The following is a 17,959-nucleotide window of genomic DNA, read 5'->3' as shown; positions in this document are numbered from 1 at the left end:
CATTACTTATTTATATGATTATGTTACAGCTTACGAGTAACTATAATTACATCTCGAACAAATGGGCTATTATTATTTACTAACGAACTAATATTATGCTAAACTAAATTGCCCGTGTGTTTACTATATTTATAAAAATATCGGTTATTAGGCTAACGATGATGTTTTTGTAAAAATTCTAGGTCTTTAAGGCTAGATTTGTAGCAAAAATATTATGAAACAAGACACATATGTGTTATTCAATACCTGTGCTCTAGTTTCTATTATTTGTCCTAATAAAAATGGGTAAACAATTTACGTAATGAGTAATAAATATTCTTTTCGGATTTTTTATGAATTAAATAATTATATCAATATCTCACCATATTGCCAAGGAATATGACTACCACGGCCAATCCAACGTTCAGCAAAGTTGTATTTAAGTATGTTCTAACTGCCTTCTCTCTAGAATGTGGTGGTGTACCATTTTGCATAAACCACATATTTTGGGTTTTCAGCATTTTACAATAGAGAAAAAGTAATACAACGCCAGTATAGAAACTTAAGAAGCGATAGAAAAGGGAAATTGTAAACATGATGACGGCCAACGTCTGAATACGGACACGGCACCTAAAGAAGAAGATGTATAACAAAGCATTTTGTGATGTTACATTATCATCTTTAAGTTGTTTTAATAAGAATAAACTATGAATTATGCTTATCTAGAGGTATTCAGTGCTTTACCGCATAAATATCAAACTAAGAATTATTATGCAGCTGACTTATAAAATGCGGTTATCTCGAAAACGGTTGAATTTTGAGGTTACTAACAAGTATACCTTTTCTTTGTAAAAAAAATGTATCTTTAATATTTTTTAACACAAATAGAGCTATCTTAAAGAACAAAAAAGTTAAGCGCAAATTTATGCCACATGTGGCATATGTGGCGCCCTCTATCAGTTACATTAAAGTATGTATAAAATTATAATTTATCCTACTCAAAAGCATCTAATTGTAAATTTTTGTCCAAAAATATTTACAAACGTAAAAGTTATAGCGTAAAATAAAATTTTAAATTTCCACTTTAACGCCCTGTATCTTTCTTAATATTAACATTTTATTAAAGCAAGTTGGCTTAAATCGTAATATTTTAAAGTGCAGAATCTACGGTTTCTGTTTGTACAATTACTTAAGGACCACCTTGTATACCTATCTTTAATTCAATTTTATCAATATATATCTTTTATTTAATTATATACAAACAAATTAAATTATTAAAATGTCTTTTTCACAATCACTACTCAAAATTTAATTTAATTTCATGATTCCATGTTCATTCAACCTTATTAGTCGATAAATATAAAATGAATTATGTATACTAATTTGTCTCTAACTGACCTTAAGCTCCAACAAAACAGTGTATAAAAAAGTATTTACACTCACTCTATGTGTCACTGAACCCTGGAGGCATCTGTTAACTCCAAATGAGCAGGTAGAACTCAGAGATGTCGACGTCCCTTTTCTAGTCGCAAAAATAAAATGATATGCGGTTAAGTTGATAAAAAAGGACGGCTCCGTAAATAATCAAGGGTTGAAAAAACCCGATGAAGATAAGAATGATACTTCTATAGTATATGTTTAAACGCCTGGAGCTAAAAGAATTAAACTTACCACATATGTACGTGAGTTTTTCACTACTGAGCTCAAAAAACTTATAATTTTCCGTGGGCTGCCATATCAGAATTAAGAATTACTGAATTTGGTGCATTCGGTTCTTCTTATAATATATCCCAGACTGATTAGAATTGGGTGGAAATATAGACGTTTTTATTGGGTACATGAGGGAAGGAATATACAGCTGCGTGCACAGTACGCAGTTATTTTCATGAGAAAAATTACAAACTTTTTACATAATTTCACCCAGATAAAATAATGGTGTGGAAACTTAAATACTATATTCTTAGACTGAATAAAAAATAGTCTACGAATAGTTATGTGTACAGTGCTCACCAAAATTTTAAACTCAATAAATTGAACCGCTATTTTAAGAGATCAGTTAGTATGTTATCTGGTTGTAAGTTGCTTTCTTAGGTTTGGTTTATTCTGTGACAAATTTCAGGTCCTTCTTGATTTCTATTACCCTGTATGTTTTGCCTGTCATCTTGAAACAATTCAATTACTCCATGTTTCAAGAATTTTTCGTTCATCAATTATGCTTTTTCTGTATTATCTACTAGTCTATTAGTGGTTTTATCTATATCTATACTCCATCCAATCCAATCTAAAAAAAATTATTTAATTGATATCCATCAAATTTTGTGCTAGACAATTGTTATTGGACTTATTATTAGACAATTATTATTATTAGACAATTGTTTTGCATTGAAATATTTTATAAATATTTCGGTATTTTAGTTTTATGCCAAAACTGCACCAGATACGAAAAAACTTATGACATATTCGAATTCAGCATGGAAAGTTTTGTGGGGGAAATTATAAAACCGGATATTTTTTACTTCTGATTTTGGAAATACTATAAAAAACACATTACCTATAACATTACATTACCTACTACTATATTACCTATTACTATATTTTATAGTAAAATATGATAGCTAGAGCAATTTTAATAATGGTTTTATCATCTACATGAAAGAACGCGCCTAAATGATATTTAATACTTCTGATGATGGGTCTACTTATTTCACTCCATAAAAGTTATTATTGTCTTTCCTTTAAATATGATTCATGTAGATTTATAGTTACGGACACATTCTGGTTGTCGAGAATTCTCTCTACCTCCATTATAAATACAACTAAATTTCTAAAAGAGCTGAAATATCGTTATACATTCTAACCATGCAAAATAGGTTTTTAGTACAAAATACAATTCTTTTTCTATATATTTCATTATTATTATATTTATAAGTTTCTTCTTTTAAAGTTGTATGTAAGCACGAATTTAAAAAAAAAATTATTGCATGTTCTTATGAGATCAATATTTTTGCCTTGAACGTATTTTTAAAAATTAAAATAACTTATTTTATCATTTTAGCAACAAAAAATGAAAGAATTTTTAGAAATAGAAAAATTAAATGAAGTTATGATGAGACAGGAGCTGGAATATGCTAACACTTCGAAGTTAAATAGAGACAAAGTAAGTACACTTTTGTTAAATGTCAGTGAATACGGCATTATAATAATTATGTTTACAGCATGTGACTATCTGTCATTGCGCAAATCACACACGTTTAACACACATATTTAGTAAAAATGTTGTAATGACTTCGCAAAAAAGACGTATACGTCCATTTGAAATCATCATCATTCTCTCTGCTGTTATTCCCATGGTGAGACTGTGTGAAAATATATTTATCTGTAATAAAAGCAGGCAATAAAAATTAAAATAAAAGTACTCTACCAGGAGTATTAATTAACTGCAAAATTATCAATGACTGAGATGTATAATAATACAAAGTTTTAATATTCTCATCGATATTTACATTCAGATTGTATTATGTTTGAAAATATGGGCAGTAGCCCAGTTAAAGTTATCATCGAATTGCTGATCAGTCCACGTGGACCAAGAGCCAATGAAAACATCGGATATCGCTATTATGACAAATCACAATGCGTTATCTTGTATCGGCAAACTTATGAATTCTTTTGGTAAGATAACAATATTTGCCTGATCGACCGAAACCATAAAGTATTATCCGAAAAAAATTCGTTTCGACCGTCCAGTGGTTTACACTTGGGTAGGTAGGTATAATATTTTATTTTATTTTAAACTTTATTTTTAAACGAAATATTGTTTATTTGGATGAGACCTGGTACGATACTCATGATACCGTGAAAAAAAAGTTGGACGAATAATAACAAAAAGTGTTCTAATTCAGTACCGCCAAATAAAGGACAGAATTATAATTTTACACTGCGGTGTAGAAAATGGATGCATCGACGATGTATTATTAATATCTGAATAAAAATTAAAGACTCTGAACTCTGAACTTCTTATGGACAATGTCGCATGAATATCTTTCCAACAGTAAATTCCATCAAAATAATTTTAAATACTCAAAATATTTCTTGCATAATAATGATGATTATAATGCAATGAGTTTCAAGTACACTTTAGGCCTGAGCAATTGCTGCATATGCTTGGGCAGTTTAAACCACTCGTTCTACACTAACAGTTACGGATGCATTTGTCTTTGCAATTACACACTATGAGGGAAAGTAATTCCTCGTGAGATGCAGCACGTGCTGTTATAATTGGTGTCAGGTATTCGTTAATTTTCTTCCAGCCCCACTCGAGCAGATTCTTCTTCTCATTCAGCCACTACTGTACCTGATGGAAGGTTCTGAACGAATTCTGGATGGAAGATTCTGAAGTGGGGTTAGTGCAGCTAACTTGAGCAAAGAATGTATAGGTTGCTTTGCAACAGCCTTCAAGTAAGACTAATAAGGAAAAAAATCTAGATCTTCCATGTTCCTGGCACCAAACATCGCAAGAAGGAAATGCTTTCCGGCGTCAGCTACTGCACTGAGGTCAACTTTGGGATCGTTGAAGACTAGAATTTTTCTACGAAGAGCGTCATTGGTTTACACTTTCCTAGACAGTGTAATTTTCTTTTTTGTAGATAGCTGATACCGTGTCACGTCCTGTAAAGGCGTATACTGCAAGGAGTACATCTTTCATATTCCCAATGCCTCGCTGAATGTCAGCAATAGTGTAGACATTTTGCTGCTGATTGTTTTTCTTTGGTACCACTATTTTCAATTTCTTCTCTGACGGTGCGTGGACAGTCAACAAAACTAGTAGGTCCGTGTCATAACCAATAACACAAGATTCAACGTCTTTCTTAGCTTCATCAATAGCTGTTAAAACTATTCATAAGTTAGCGCCACCCGATGCTTGATGAACTATGCAACCACAATATTTGCAAATGTACTTTAAGAAGTGAAATAAGGTCCATGTTGTGGATAGCGTTAGCTAAAACTTTAATTTGGTTTATATTTACATGGATTAAGTCTTCAACTTTTACTTCAATGCTAGAACGTGCTCTGCGTAGGTGTTCTTCATCTTTTGTATTTCCTTGCTGGTATCCATCAAAAAATACAATGCTCCTTAATGAGGAACATCGCCAGACAACACGATGAAGGAGGTGACCTCCATTAATAATGTATGACATTGTCCCTGAATCTAAAGTACATGATGATTCTTTTGTGTCTGCAACCAAAACAGTACCTAACCATTGAAAATTTGCTTTCTTTTCTCATCAATCAAGAACAAAGATCGAGGATACGCACATAGTTCATATTAAAATATTTCTTCAAGTCTACAAGGAAACTAAATTCCTGTAGTTGGCTGTATACCATGTATCAATAAAATTTTATTTAAAAAATTCCTTTATAAAAGGTATAATAATAAAAGCCCTATCGGGCTACATCACAGAACGCAACAGTGTACATATTTGAAGCCACTATATATATATTGGTAAAAACCCTTTAAATGTAGTTAGATTAACTTTGAGTTACATTTTTTTAAATTATTAATTATAATGTTTAAGTTACAACAGGAATAGATTACACGACAACGACTCCACTGGAGGTTGCTAGTCCTTAGACGAAGTGTCTGTGAGGACTTGATAGCAACTATCAATTCTTCTGGCATAATCGTTACAGCGTTTCTATATATTTTTATAACATCGACTGAAGTGTGTTGTTTCATTATAAAAACAATAAGGATTGGAATGAAATCAATTAAATACATTTAGAAAACATAAATTCTGAGCATAAAGCCAACGCCAAAGAATTTAACCAATAAAAAGAACAATTTAGTCACTCTTTACTTCTCATTTCAATTTGACAGTTTATTTGTTAGTTATGCTGTTGTAACTTTTTTGTAGACTTTATACATGTTGTGTGAAAAGACGCGGGACGGTCGAATATTTCGTGAAACGAATATCGGATCGAAAAACGGGAAAACAGATGTTCAAATTTTTTTAAGAATGTATCGAATTACACCAAACGCGACCCCGAGCCACATCCCCTAGAGTGGGGAGGGGGCAACTGTAAAATCTTTATTGGAAATTCCCATTTTTCATTGCAGGTTTGAATTCCTCATAAAAAAATAAGTAACTTTTATAACGAACATTTTTTGAATTGTTGATATATGGCGCTATAATTGGAAAAAACGATTTATCGTGATACCCTAGGAAAATTATAGAAACGGTCTATGTCTAGAAATACACTTCCAAATGAAAAACTAAAAAAACACGAGTTTAATATTTTTCAAAAATCTGTCTAGCATGACACACAATCACGCCTTCCCACCCTCTGGGAGAGGGCGGGGACAACTTTGAAATCTTAACTAGAAAACTACATTTTTTATTACAGTTTCGGATTCTACGTGAAGGATTAAACAAGTTTTATATAATTTTTTTTTTTTTCGATTCGCTATAGAAGGCGGTGTAATCACAGAAAAACACACAGATCAGAAGTCTGTAAACGAATTTTTAAGGTACTGAATACAGTTTTTTAAGAATGTTTTGTAGAGTTAAAATTTTCAATAAAAACATGAGGATTCCTATTAAAGATTTCAAAGTTTCTCCACCTCCGGGGGATAGGCTGGGGGTCATGTTTGGTGTCATTCGATAGATTTTTGAAAAATATTGGACACGTATTTTTCAGTTTCTCATTTGGGAGTGTATTTCTTCCGAGATATTACACCGTTTCCATAATTTTCCTGCGCTATAAATATTTTTGTATTATAAATCGTTTTTTTCCTATATGGCGCCATCTATCAACAATTCGAAAAAATGTTTCGAATAAAAGTTTGATTGATTGATTGATTGATTGAAAGCTTGATTTTATACAAGAAATCCAAATCTGTAATAAAAAATGGAGGTTCCCATTTAAGATTCGAAAATTGCCCCCCTTCCACTGTAGTGGTGTGGCTGGGGATGGTTTTTGGTGTCATTCGAGAGATTTTTGAAAAATATTGAATACCTGTCTTTCAGTTTTTAGATCTCTCTTTTTAGATGTTTAATTCTGGAAGTATTCGATTGTCCCGCTTTTTTTCACACACCTATATATCTCCATCATATTATTTTCAGCTTTTGGCAGTTCTGGTACAACAACAAGACATATTTGATCACGAATTAAGTAAAATACACCAAGAGAAGGAATTTGAAAGATTTAGGTTAATAGAACAGCTACAAGAAGGTAAGTTATTTTAGCTTACTAATGTGTATGTGTATGTAAGACTTACTTTCATATGTTTATATAAATTCCTAGTCAAAATTAATCGATTACTATATTCATCATCATCATGATTAACCTGTATGCGTCCACTGCTGGACATAGGTCTCCCTTAGCTCTTTCCATATGTCTCTGTCTTGTGCACCTTCCATCCAGTTATTGCTAACACGTTTCAGGTCGTCAGTCTATCTAGTTGGTGGGCGTCCTCTGCTCTGTATTGCTTCTTGCCTTGGTCTGCTACTACTATATAGTAGTACGAGACTATACTGCTAGATTAAGTAACTACATTAAAAATTACATTACAAAATTTCTATTATCAGATGCTATGTATTTTCTACGTTATTATATGGAGTAGAGGCCTAGACACTTTCTGAAGCTTCTTTAAAAAAGCTCGAGACCTTCGAGATGTGGTTTTACATACGCATCATAAGAATTTCATGGATGGATCGTCTGACTAATATTGAGGTCCTACGTAGAATGGGCAAGGAATGCGAGATTATTACCCCAATCAAAGACCGCAAATTACAATACCTTGGAAATATTATGAAAAATTAACAGAGATATGGCTTGTTGCAACTCATTCTTCGGGGCAAGGTATTTGAAAAGAGAGGACCAGGGAGAAGAATAATATCTTGGCTTCAAAACCTGAGAAAGTGGTTTAATACGTATACAACCGTATTATTCCGAATAGCTGTAAGCAAAGTTAGGATAGCCATGCTGATCGCCAATATCGGAACGGATAGGCATCATAAGAACAATTTTTAGGAACAAGTAGAAGTCTCAGGGTGCTAAATCCTAAAATGACCGTGACCTGGTTTTTAGCCAAATATTTGCCTCTATTGATAAATAGTAATATTGATTAACTATCTGACGTTATACTCGGTTCGCTATTCCCAGTCCGAACTGTCTAGTGAATTTAGTAATTATTTTTTTGCGAAGTTAGTTACTTTTTGACAGAGTAAAAGTGGCTGGAAATTACTATACAACCAAGCACACGTACTCATAGCCAATATTAATAGTAAACAAACTAAATAGTAAATAAAATAGAACTTTGCGAATTACCGACAATCAATATTTATTTATCTGCACCATATAATAAATAATTATGTTAAATTATAACAACTAAAATATATCTTTTAAATATATACTACCCAAAATGTTATGGGTTTAGTATACATTTCCACTACTTAGAATAATTCTTCTTTTTTCAAAGGAAGAAGTCTGCAATAGTAGTATATTTGAGCTATTAATACTGAGAAGTAGGAATTGTTGTGTTGTAGGTTTCCGACAATGAATCTGTCAAAATATGCCCGAGCTAAGCGAATGGAGTTTATGATGTCTATTCCATATGTCCGTATACCGAAGAAAATAATCAACATCGCCTTGAATTTGAACTTGCTTGTTCTCACTGTTTTGGCTACTGGAGCGTTTGGAGGCTTTTACTGCATGGATTATCACTTGTTTTCACGGCATTTTGAATACACATGGGTGAAAAATCCATGTGTATTCAAAAGCTGTGACCTTTGACAAGAAGTCCTTTTCGATTTATTCCAGGGTGTCAGAACAAGTGTATTTACGATATATCTCCCATTCCGCCGTTATGAGCATAGGCACAGGCTTAGCATACACTAGTTCCTTATGCAAAATTTGATTCACATTTTCGTTATTATGTCTACACCTTCTTCATACCATGACCCTGATTTTTAATCGACGGTTTTTTCGAACCATTTCGGTCACATTTTGAACGTTGAAATCACTTTTTGAAACATATACCGTCCTGGGCGCTCGTTACCTTCAATATTCTCCCTCCCGCCCCTCTTTAAAACGTTTGAACAATAACCTCGTTTGGTATCATCAAGCATGTGTAGATGTGTCAAACTCAAATACCAAAACCAACAAGAGGTCCCTAGAAATTTTCACAAATGAACGAAAACAATTCACTAATTATCATTTTCTGTTCTTTACGCTAAAAGCAATGAGCAAAAGAAGATCTGTAAGAGTTTGTACACATCTACGCATGCCCGATGATACCAAACGAGGTTAAAATGGCCATATCATACTGGTGTTTACCGATTTAAATACTAATACTGACTAATCGTGCTCCTATGACGTGTACTGTCTTAAATACATCTAATCTATAGAAAGGTTTTGTCGAAGATTTCTGATAAATCACAATTCTTGAAATTTCGAATGGCTTTCATTTACATATTCGACGTTAACGTAACCCAACCCCACAACGCTTGTCTTGAGCTTTGGTACCTAACACATTGACAATACAACCCATCAACTATCCTCAACCAGTGGAATTTTTGTTTGTATTGTCTCCTGCACCGATTAATTGGTCTGGTGACTCAGGTATCGACTTTTCTTACTCGAACACGAAGTTTCAAATAGCAACTGTTTGAAAAAAAAAAAGTTTCTGGCAACTGATCACAAAATATAGTTTAATTACTAATATTAAAATATCAGTTTTTGAAAGAATTTTAAATCAGTTGTGAAACGTTTATAATTAACTTTATAACAATTATAAAACAAAGCTTCATGTATTTGATATGCCATAGAAGCTACACCACTGTTGGAAAGAAGTAAAATAAAAATTAGTATTAACTCAGAATATTCAAAAAATTATTGTTGCTTGAAGCTTTCCAAAAGAAATGTTTTTGAATGTTATTTTATGTTTTATATCACAGTTGAACAAAATGCTGATATTGCAATTCAAGAGTTACTAGCCTTAAATAATGAACCTCTTAGTCAGTTGTTGGAACAAGAAAAACTCGAGGAAGAGAAATTACTTTCCGCCATTAATCGTTACAATGAAGCTTTAAGGAAAGATGATATTTTAGCAGCTATGCAAGATATTTTGGCACAGGAAACGGTAAAATTTAAGGAGTTTCACAAAAGCAGGCTTGAAACTTCGAAGAGTATATTGGAACAGTAAGTTTTTTTAATATTTAACATTTTATTATGTAATTTTACTAGTTTTATTGGTGTATAAAGTGTAGTGTCAGAAACACCTGTTTAAAAAGAGAGAGGTATATTAGGTCCGCCCTTTATATCGTCAAAAATGCATTAGTGGAAATAATAGAAGAGAGGAAGTTCAACGTTGCCAAACTTATTTGTTTTATTTGACCTGTTGTCTTTTTAACATTTGAATAATGTTCTAAGATAATCAAATTTGGACAAATTGATTTAAATGGCAGCTCACTGTTTTTTATTGGGAATATGCCACAATTTTACTTTACAATAAGTTTAATTTAACATTTTGATTTCCACTTCGGAAATCGTTTTATATAAATAAAATTTATTAATGTTTCGTATTTTAAGTACGATTTCCGAATTGGAAATCTTAACATAAAAATAAGCTTATTTTAAAGTCACATTGTGTCTTATTCCCAATAAAAATAATAAACTGCATTATGACGCCACAATAAAAAAGCTTCATAAAAAATTATTTGGCAACGTCGCGTCGTCAAAGTAGCGACACTTTGATTTTAATACTGTGGTAACGAGCAGAACACTTAGAACAGAACTAGTTTGGTATGCTATAAATAAAGCTATAAAATATGCTATAAACTTAATAAAGACAGTACTAGTAAAGCATTAGGAGAATGGACGAATGGCGGTGTTGCCCAAATTCTCTTGTTTTATAGTAAATTAGGTTACAATTTCATCAAATAAAAATGCGAATCTAAATTTCTCATGGATTTAAGAAATTTTGTACCAGTATTTGTGTCAATTAGTGTTTTGTTTTTAATATCATTATCCAGTTTTGAATGGCAATATAACCGCGCCACTGATCGCCATTTTTTAAATCAATTCATTGTTTTAATTCAAATGTAATAAGGCAACCCTGCCGATATTTCTTACGTATAATTTGGATCGGAAATAATCGTCTGGCATTCACTAATGGGCGTGCATGAGGGACGTGGTGGGGAGACCAAGGGGAAATATGATTGTTATCTTTGTCTAATCGCTGAAAATATGATTTTATATCTGTGTTAGATATCGTGTTAAAGTCTACTATACCGACCATAAACTTTTACCTACACCGTATATACATTGTTTGTTATTTCCTGGCCGTAAATTTTTAAATACAAACTTTTTTAATTTCTGGGTTTGTCTGTCTGTTATAAATCAAACTCCTAATTATTGCTTAAACGTTTCGACCATTTGCCATTTTCAATAAATACTTCAATTTTATAAACATTATTTAATATAATCTAACAGTAAAACACTGAAAACTTTTGTTGTCAACACTTACACAAAATTTATTATTTATTATAAGAATTTGAAATGTGTTATTAAAAATTATTATGATCTAAATGGTGAAGTACGTACATAGCCTCTGTTTGTCTTCAAGGCTTGTATACCAGTTATCAACACGAATTCTACCAGATCCTAAATTGCCTCGCGACAATTTTAGCACTACACTTGTAAATGCTGCTATTTCACCTTGCTTCTCTTTGCCTGCATATACACTTACGTTCCAAGTATAGCCAACCTGAGTACATAATTTAAATATTTTAATGCCATAATTATGGCACTTTTGTGGATTATATATACTCCTTGAACAATAAACGTCCCTGATACAGTACCATGGTTTCATCGATGCAAAACGTTTTCCCTGGTGTATATATTTTTTGTTAGTTACCTATGATTTAGTCTATCAGTGATTGCACTTTGCAGTCGGTCTCCTTCTGGTACTCAGAGTTATCTGAGAAGTGCCACATTTTCAGAAGTATCTCAAATCGTTTACTACTCATAATATTAGGAGCAATATTATTTTTGAACATCCACTTCGTTGACCAACAGCCCATTAAACCAAGAAATTTTATAATTTCCTTTCTAGTTGTTGGCTCCCATGATTGAGCACGGACTTTGTTTCATAAGGAACTTAGTTGCAACAGATTTGTTTGATCAGTCATAACATCCAGGATGTTAATGTAGACAAAAGATAAATAATAATATATTGGCTTAAGACCTTCTAATGCAGCTTGCAACACAGGATTTATATCACTTCTGGAAGTTTGGTCAAATTCTAAATGATTTCCAACAGGGTTACCCAAAACTGAAACAGACAAATCACGCAAGTCAGTTGCCATTCTAGTGTCAGGTTCTTGTATAACTAGAGCTGAGTTATCCTCAATATCATGTCTTTCTTCTTCTAACGCTGGGGTACGATCTTCAAAATCTGGAATTGCAACATATTGTGGCTCATAATTTGGTTCTTGTGCTGATTCATCTTCTATGCACTTATTTTCAAGTCTGTGACATTTACTTGCACCATGATCAGATGTGCTGTCATCGCTTATTCCGAACGTCTCCGGTGGGTCAAAGTTCGCACCAGGCCAAAGCGAACACCGGTGACTGCTCTACTTTTTTAACTATTAACAAAAAAAAAAAGTTCAAATAGTGGGGATTAGATTTGAATGCTGATTAAATGTTAAAATTTTGTTAAATATTGCTTTGGTTCAGGGAAACATATTGGTGAAAAATCCTTGCCGCTTAACCTGTTAAACTATCTTTATTAGAATCTATGGAAATTAACGATATTAATAATTAATAAAAGATCCACTCTGAAAGTGATCCAAGTGTATGCTCCGACCAAAAGCCACGACGATGAAGAAGTAGAAATATTTTATGATGAAATAAGAACAGCTATAGATACAAATAAAGCAAATTACGAAATACTATTAGGAGATTTTAATGCTAAATTGGGCAAAAAAGAGGAAGATTACGAACACTTAATTGGTAACTATGGCTACGGGAAAAGAAACGATAGAGGAGAAATGCTTATCAATTTCATGAATGAACATAACATGTACTCAATGAACTCCTTTTTCAATAAAAAACCAAGCAGAAAATGGACATGGATGAGCCCCGATAAAAAGACAAAGAATGAAATAGATTATATCTTAACGAAGAATAGAAACCTAGTAGAAGAAGTATCAGTATTAAATCAGTTTGACCTAGGAAGCGATCATAGACTAATAGAACAAAACTAATAATTAACAAAAAACTAGAAAGAAAAAGAATACATGAAAAAAGATACAAATGGACATCTGAAGAAATCAAAAATAGTGAATTTAATAAAAAGATAGCGCATGCATTAAATCAAGTTAGCATGCAGCAGATAAACTCCAATGATATTGATGATTTGAATAACCTTATTACCGAAACAGTGAATAAAAGCCTTCTGCAACTGAAAAAACCAAAAACAACATACAATGAATTAGACAAAGAAATATTACAACAAATAAAAAGAAGGAAGATCTTAAATAAATCTAACAAAAGGGGAACCGACGAATATAGAGAACTTAATAGGCAGATTAGAAAAGGAATCAGACAACAAAAAAGAAAAGAAAACGAAAAATTAATAACAACAACTATTGAAAAAAATAAGAGTATGAAATGCCTCAGACCGACACTAGGACGACGTCAGATGATATCATTAATGGGAAAAGACGAAAATGAAATCACAACTAGATAAAACATACTGACACGAATAGAAGAATTTTACACAGAACTTTACAGAACACATCAACAAGATGATGAGATGAGACCAGCACGGAAATTAATAAAAACTGTTGGATCAGAAATAATGCCAAAAGTAACAATTTCAGAGGTAACTACAGCATTGGAAAACATGAACAGAAATAAAGCTGCAGGAGAAGATAGTATTACCACAGATATGATATCAGAAGGAGGTAAGGAACTAATTGCAATTGTAACTAAGCTTGTGGACAGTTGTTTACATCAGGGCAAACTCCCTAACAGCTGGAACAACTCTAAAGTAATCTTATTACACAAGAAAGGTGATAGTCGAAAATTGGAAAACTACAGACCCATCAGCCTACTGTCACGCCTGTTTAAAATACTCGCCAAAGTCATAACTACTCGACTAACAAGGAAATTAGACGAATACCAACCATATGAACAGGCAGGTTTTAGAAAAGGCTATTCAACTTCCGATCACCTGTTAACCACAAAAATATTAATAGAAAAATGTAACGAATACAAGTTTCCAGTTTTCCTAGCATTTGTAGACTACGAAAAAGCTTTCGATACCATAGAACACAAGGCCGTAATAAACGCAATGCAAAATTGTTGAATAGACAGCAGATATATTAACTTAATAAAAGAAACTATAAACCAAGCTACAGCTACATACTACCTAAATGAAAATGAACACACGAACCCTGTACCATTAAACAGGGGAGTCAAACAGGGAGATACTTTATCACCCAAACTGTTCGCCTTAGTTTTGGAGGACGTTTTTAAAAACCTAAATTGGAAATATAAGGGAATAAACATCAATGGTCGCTACCTCAGTAATCTACGATTTGCAGATGACATAATCCTGATAGCTACTGACCTACAAGAAATGCAAACCATGCTTTTAGAACTACATACCGAATCTTCTAAAATGGGACTGAAAATGAATTTAAACAAAACAAAAGGCATGCACTCCGAAGACACCGTGACAATAATAAACGATAAAGTTATAGAAAAAGTTGAAGAATACATATACTTAGGACAAAAAATAATACTAAATAGGGAAATTCAAACTGAAGAAATAAAAAGAAGACGAAAGTTAGCTTGGGCAGCATTCGGTAAACTGAACTATATACTCAGAAATCAACAAATTCAATTACATCTTAGATCTAAAGTTTTTGATGCATGCATTATTCCGATATTAACTTATGCGGCACAAACATGGACAATCACAAAAAAGAATATGAATATACTTAGAGTCACTCAACACGCGATGGAAAAAGCAATGCTAGGTATATCACTTAAGGACAAGAAAACAAACACATGGATAAGACAGAAAACCAAAGTCACCGATGTGGTGCAAAAATCATTAAAGTTGAAATGGGAATACGCTGGACATGTAGCTAGGAGCGATCTAAACAAATGGCACAGATCAATTTTAACCTGGAGACCATACCAACACAAAAGACCCAGAGGCAGACCTCCTATGAGATGGACAGATGATCTGAAAAGGACTGCCGGGAAAAAATGGCTACAAGTAGCGTACAATAAAAAACAATAGAAAGGAAGACTTGAAGAGGCTTATGTTCAGATGTGGACGTAAATGGCTAGACGAAGAAGAAGAAGAAGATGGAAATTAACAAATTAAAAAATACAGGTATAATTTGGAATGACCAACTTGAGACAAACAGCTCCCTCCTTCTCAACTGATTCAGTTAAAGTCGATAAAGTGTAGACGCTTAACAAAAATAGCTCACTTAAGAAAGGCACTCCGCCGAAACAGCTGTAGTGATATTTCAGTGTTTTACTATTAGATAAAATGAACTTCCATCAAGTAACGGTCGAATCCATCACTTATTACAATTCATATGTATGTCTGCACTATTTGCTATAGTTTATTTTTATGAACGAGAGAGTAATTAGCATAATTTTAACTGGTAGCTCCGACCACTCCATGGGCGTGCTCAAGATTAATTGAAAAATTACTTTGAATAATTGTAAAAAATAAATGAATTATTTCAGTGTTATAAAGTGTTATGTGTATGTAAACAAAAGTGACCTCTTTTATCACACACTATATTAGAACTGACTGGCCTACATTAAAAAGGGTTTTAAAAAATTCACATTTTTTTTAATTTTTAAAAATTACAAAAGAGAAAAAGAGTTTTTAAAACCGTCTAAGGTATGTTAAATAGATGAATAAAAATATTAATATAAAACTTACAGCTACTTGTTACAAATCCAAATCAGATTCAGAAGATGAACTTTCAGAACTCGATCATTTTATCAGTAATATTGTCCAGCTTCCACATTTTTTCCTCTTCTTTAATAGTGTGATTTACTGCCTTTTCCCAGTTTTCAGGTTTTACATTATTTACGGCCTCCAAAAACAATTGTTTAACATCATGAATTTTAAAAGTGGTATTTTTTCTTGAAACTTCACTCTTTATCTGTGCCCATACCAGTTCAATCGGGTTTAATTCACAATGATATGGTGGGGATCTAAGTACTGGCATTCCACGATTTTTGGCAATTTCATCAATTTCGTATTTTTTAAATTTTTCTTTATGAAGGGCACACAACGAATAAAGTTCCTTTCTTATAGATCCGGGATGGTACGTAATATTTTTTGAACTCAGCCAATTCTGCAAGTCTTTTTTTAACCACTTGGTTGTGGGCAGTCCTTCTATAAGTCTGGAGTGATAACTTGCATTATCCATTACTATTACACAGTTCTTAGGAAGAAGATCTATCATTTGTTCGAACCATTCTTGAAAGACATCAGCGTTCATGTCTTCATGGTAGTCACCGGTACGAGTTGATTCAAAAGTTAATAAACCACCTTCAACAAAACCGTCTGAACTGCCAATGTGTACTATTATCAGCCTGCGTCCCTTTCCTGATGGTGGGTTTAAACCAGTAGATAAGTTATTTACAAAAGCGTGCCTTTGACTTGTAACAGTTTCATCCTGCCAAAATTCATTTGGTGTATGACCCTCGTTGATCCATGTTTCATCAAGATAAAATATTTTTCTTTTTTGGTTTCTCATTTCCTTTATGGTTCTTAGAAAATGTCTTCTCCATATGACAATATCGCTTCTTTCTAATAAAATAGACTTTCTGGGATTCTTTTTCCAGCGGAAGCCTATTTCTTTTAAAAGTTTCCATAACGTACTTCGACTCATTTCTGGGTAATCCTTATCATCTCGAACTGAGACAAGAACTTTATCCAATGTTGGAAATTCTTGTCTAAAGAAGAATTCATGCAATTTCCGTCGAAGTCCTTCTTTAAAATGATATTCTATTTGAAATTTTGGTTTTCCTGGAGCATTACGTGGCATTTGAAAACTACCACATTTCTCTTCTTTAATAACTCTGTAAATCGTAGATTTCCCAACACCAAGTGTACTGCTAACTAACTCAACGGTCTCATCAACACTTTCACATAAACGTTTGTCTGTAAATGATTTAAAACAATTAAATATTAATGTTTTTTCATTAACTGTTAGAGGACCAATTTTTCGGCGTTTACACGGCACTTCCAAATTTTCCATAACACTAGTATACACAATAAACTGCACCTTGCAACTGAAGTACCTACTTTTAGTGAACTGTTAAGAATTTTGAATACGCCACTTGGACCTTCCTATATACAAAATGGAAAAACCCACTATCACATTTTCTGTGGAATAAGTTTAGAAGGTAATTATCTAGTCAATTACTGACGTAGATTCCTGGAATTAAAGAATTAAATGTTTGATTGTTGAAACCCTTACTTCGTGGAATGCACTCATTTCAGATAAAATAAAACGTTTTATTTTATCTAAAGAATTAAACTTTATTTTGCAAATAGGCAAAGAATTAAACTTTATTTTGCAAATAGATAAAATAAAACGTTTTATTTTATCTAAAGAATTAAACTTTATTTTGCAAATAAGTAGGTACTTATTAAACTTTTATTGGTTATATATACCCAATAAAATAAACATCTTACATTTCTTGCAAATTCATTAGTACCTGTTAACCTCCATCACTCCGACACTGGCAACCTTATTTAGGGATTAGTAATCCTCACAACTATTGTATTCTATTCTGCTCCAACCTTTATACCTGGTGGTCATACTCAATTTAAAATTGTTTTCCTATATACTTCTGTAAACTTGTTGAAAAATATCTGTTTTTCATTGAGTCACCCGTATCAACAGTTTAGGGATTTGCA

At 32.6% G+C, this 17,959-nt stretch overlaps 1 protein-coding gene across 3 annotated transcripts in view; it reads left to right on the top strand.

Moving 5' to 3' along the window:
* The window catches only part of LOC140434778 (E3 ubiquitin-protein ligase LRSAM1-like), a 79,070-nt gene that overhangs the window by 49,009 nt on the left and 12,102 nt on the right, over positions 1 to 17,959 (top strand). For all 3 annotated transcript variants that reach the window (XM_072523284.1, XM_072523282.1, XM_072523283.1), the window contains 3 exons: positions 3,035 to 3,136; positions 7,101 to 7,209; positions 9,936 to 10,179. In XM_072523284.1, coding sequence (XP_072379385.1) covers positions 3,035 to 3,136; positions 7,101 to 7,209; positions 9,936 to 10,179 — 455 coding nt within the window. The remainder of the gene's footprint in view (positions 1 to 3,034; positions 3,137 to 7,100; positions 7,210 to 9,935; positions 10,180 to 17,959) is intronic.

Source organism: Diabrotica undecimpunctata, chromosome 2 (assembly GCF_040954645.1).
Source record: "Diabrotica undecimpunctata isolate CICGRU chromosome 2, icDiaUnde3, whole genome shotgun sequence".
NCBI classification, from domain to species: domain Eukaryota; kingdom Metazoa; phylum Arthropoda; class Insecta; order Coleoptera; family Chrysomelidae; genus Diabrotica; species Diabrotica undecimpunctata.
The sequence above is the reverse complement of the archived record's forward strand: the minus strand, read 5'-3'. Positions and strand labels throughout refer to the sequence as shown.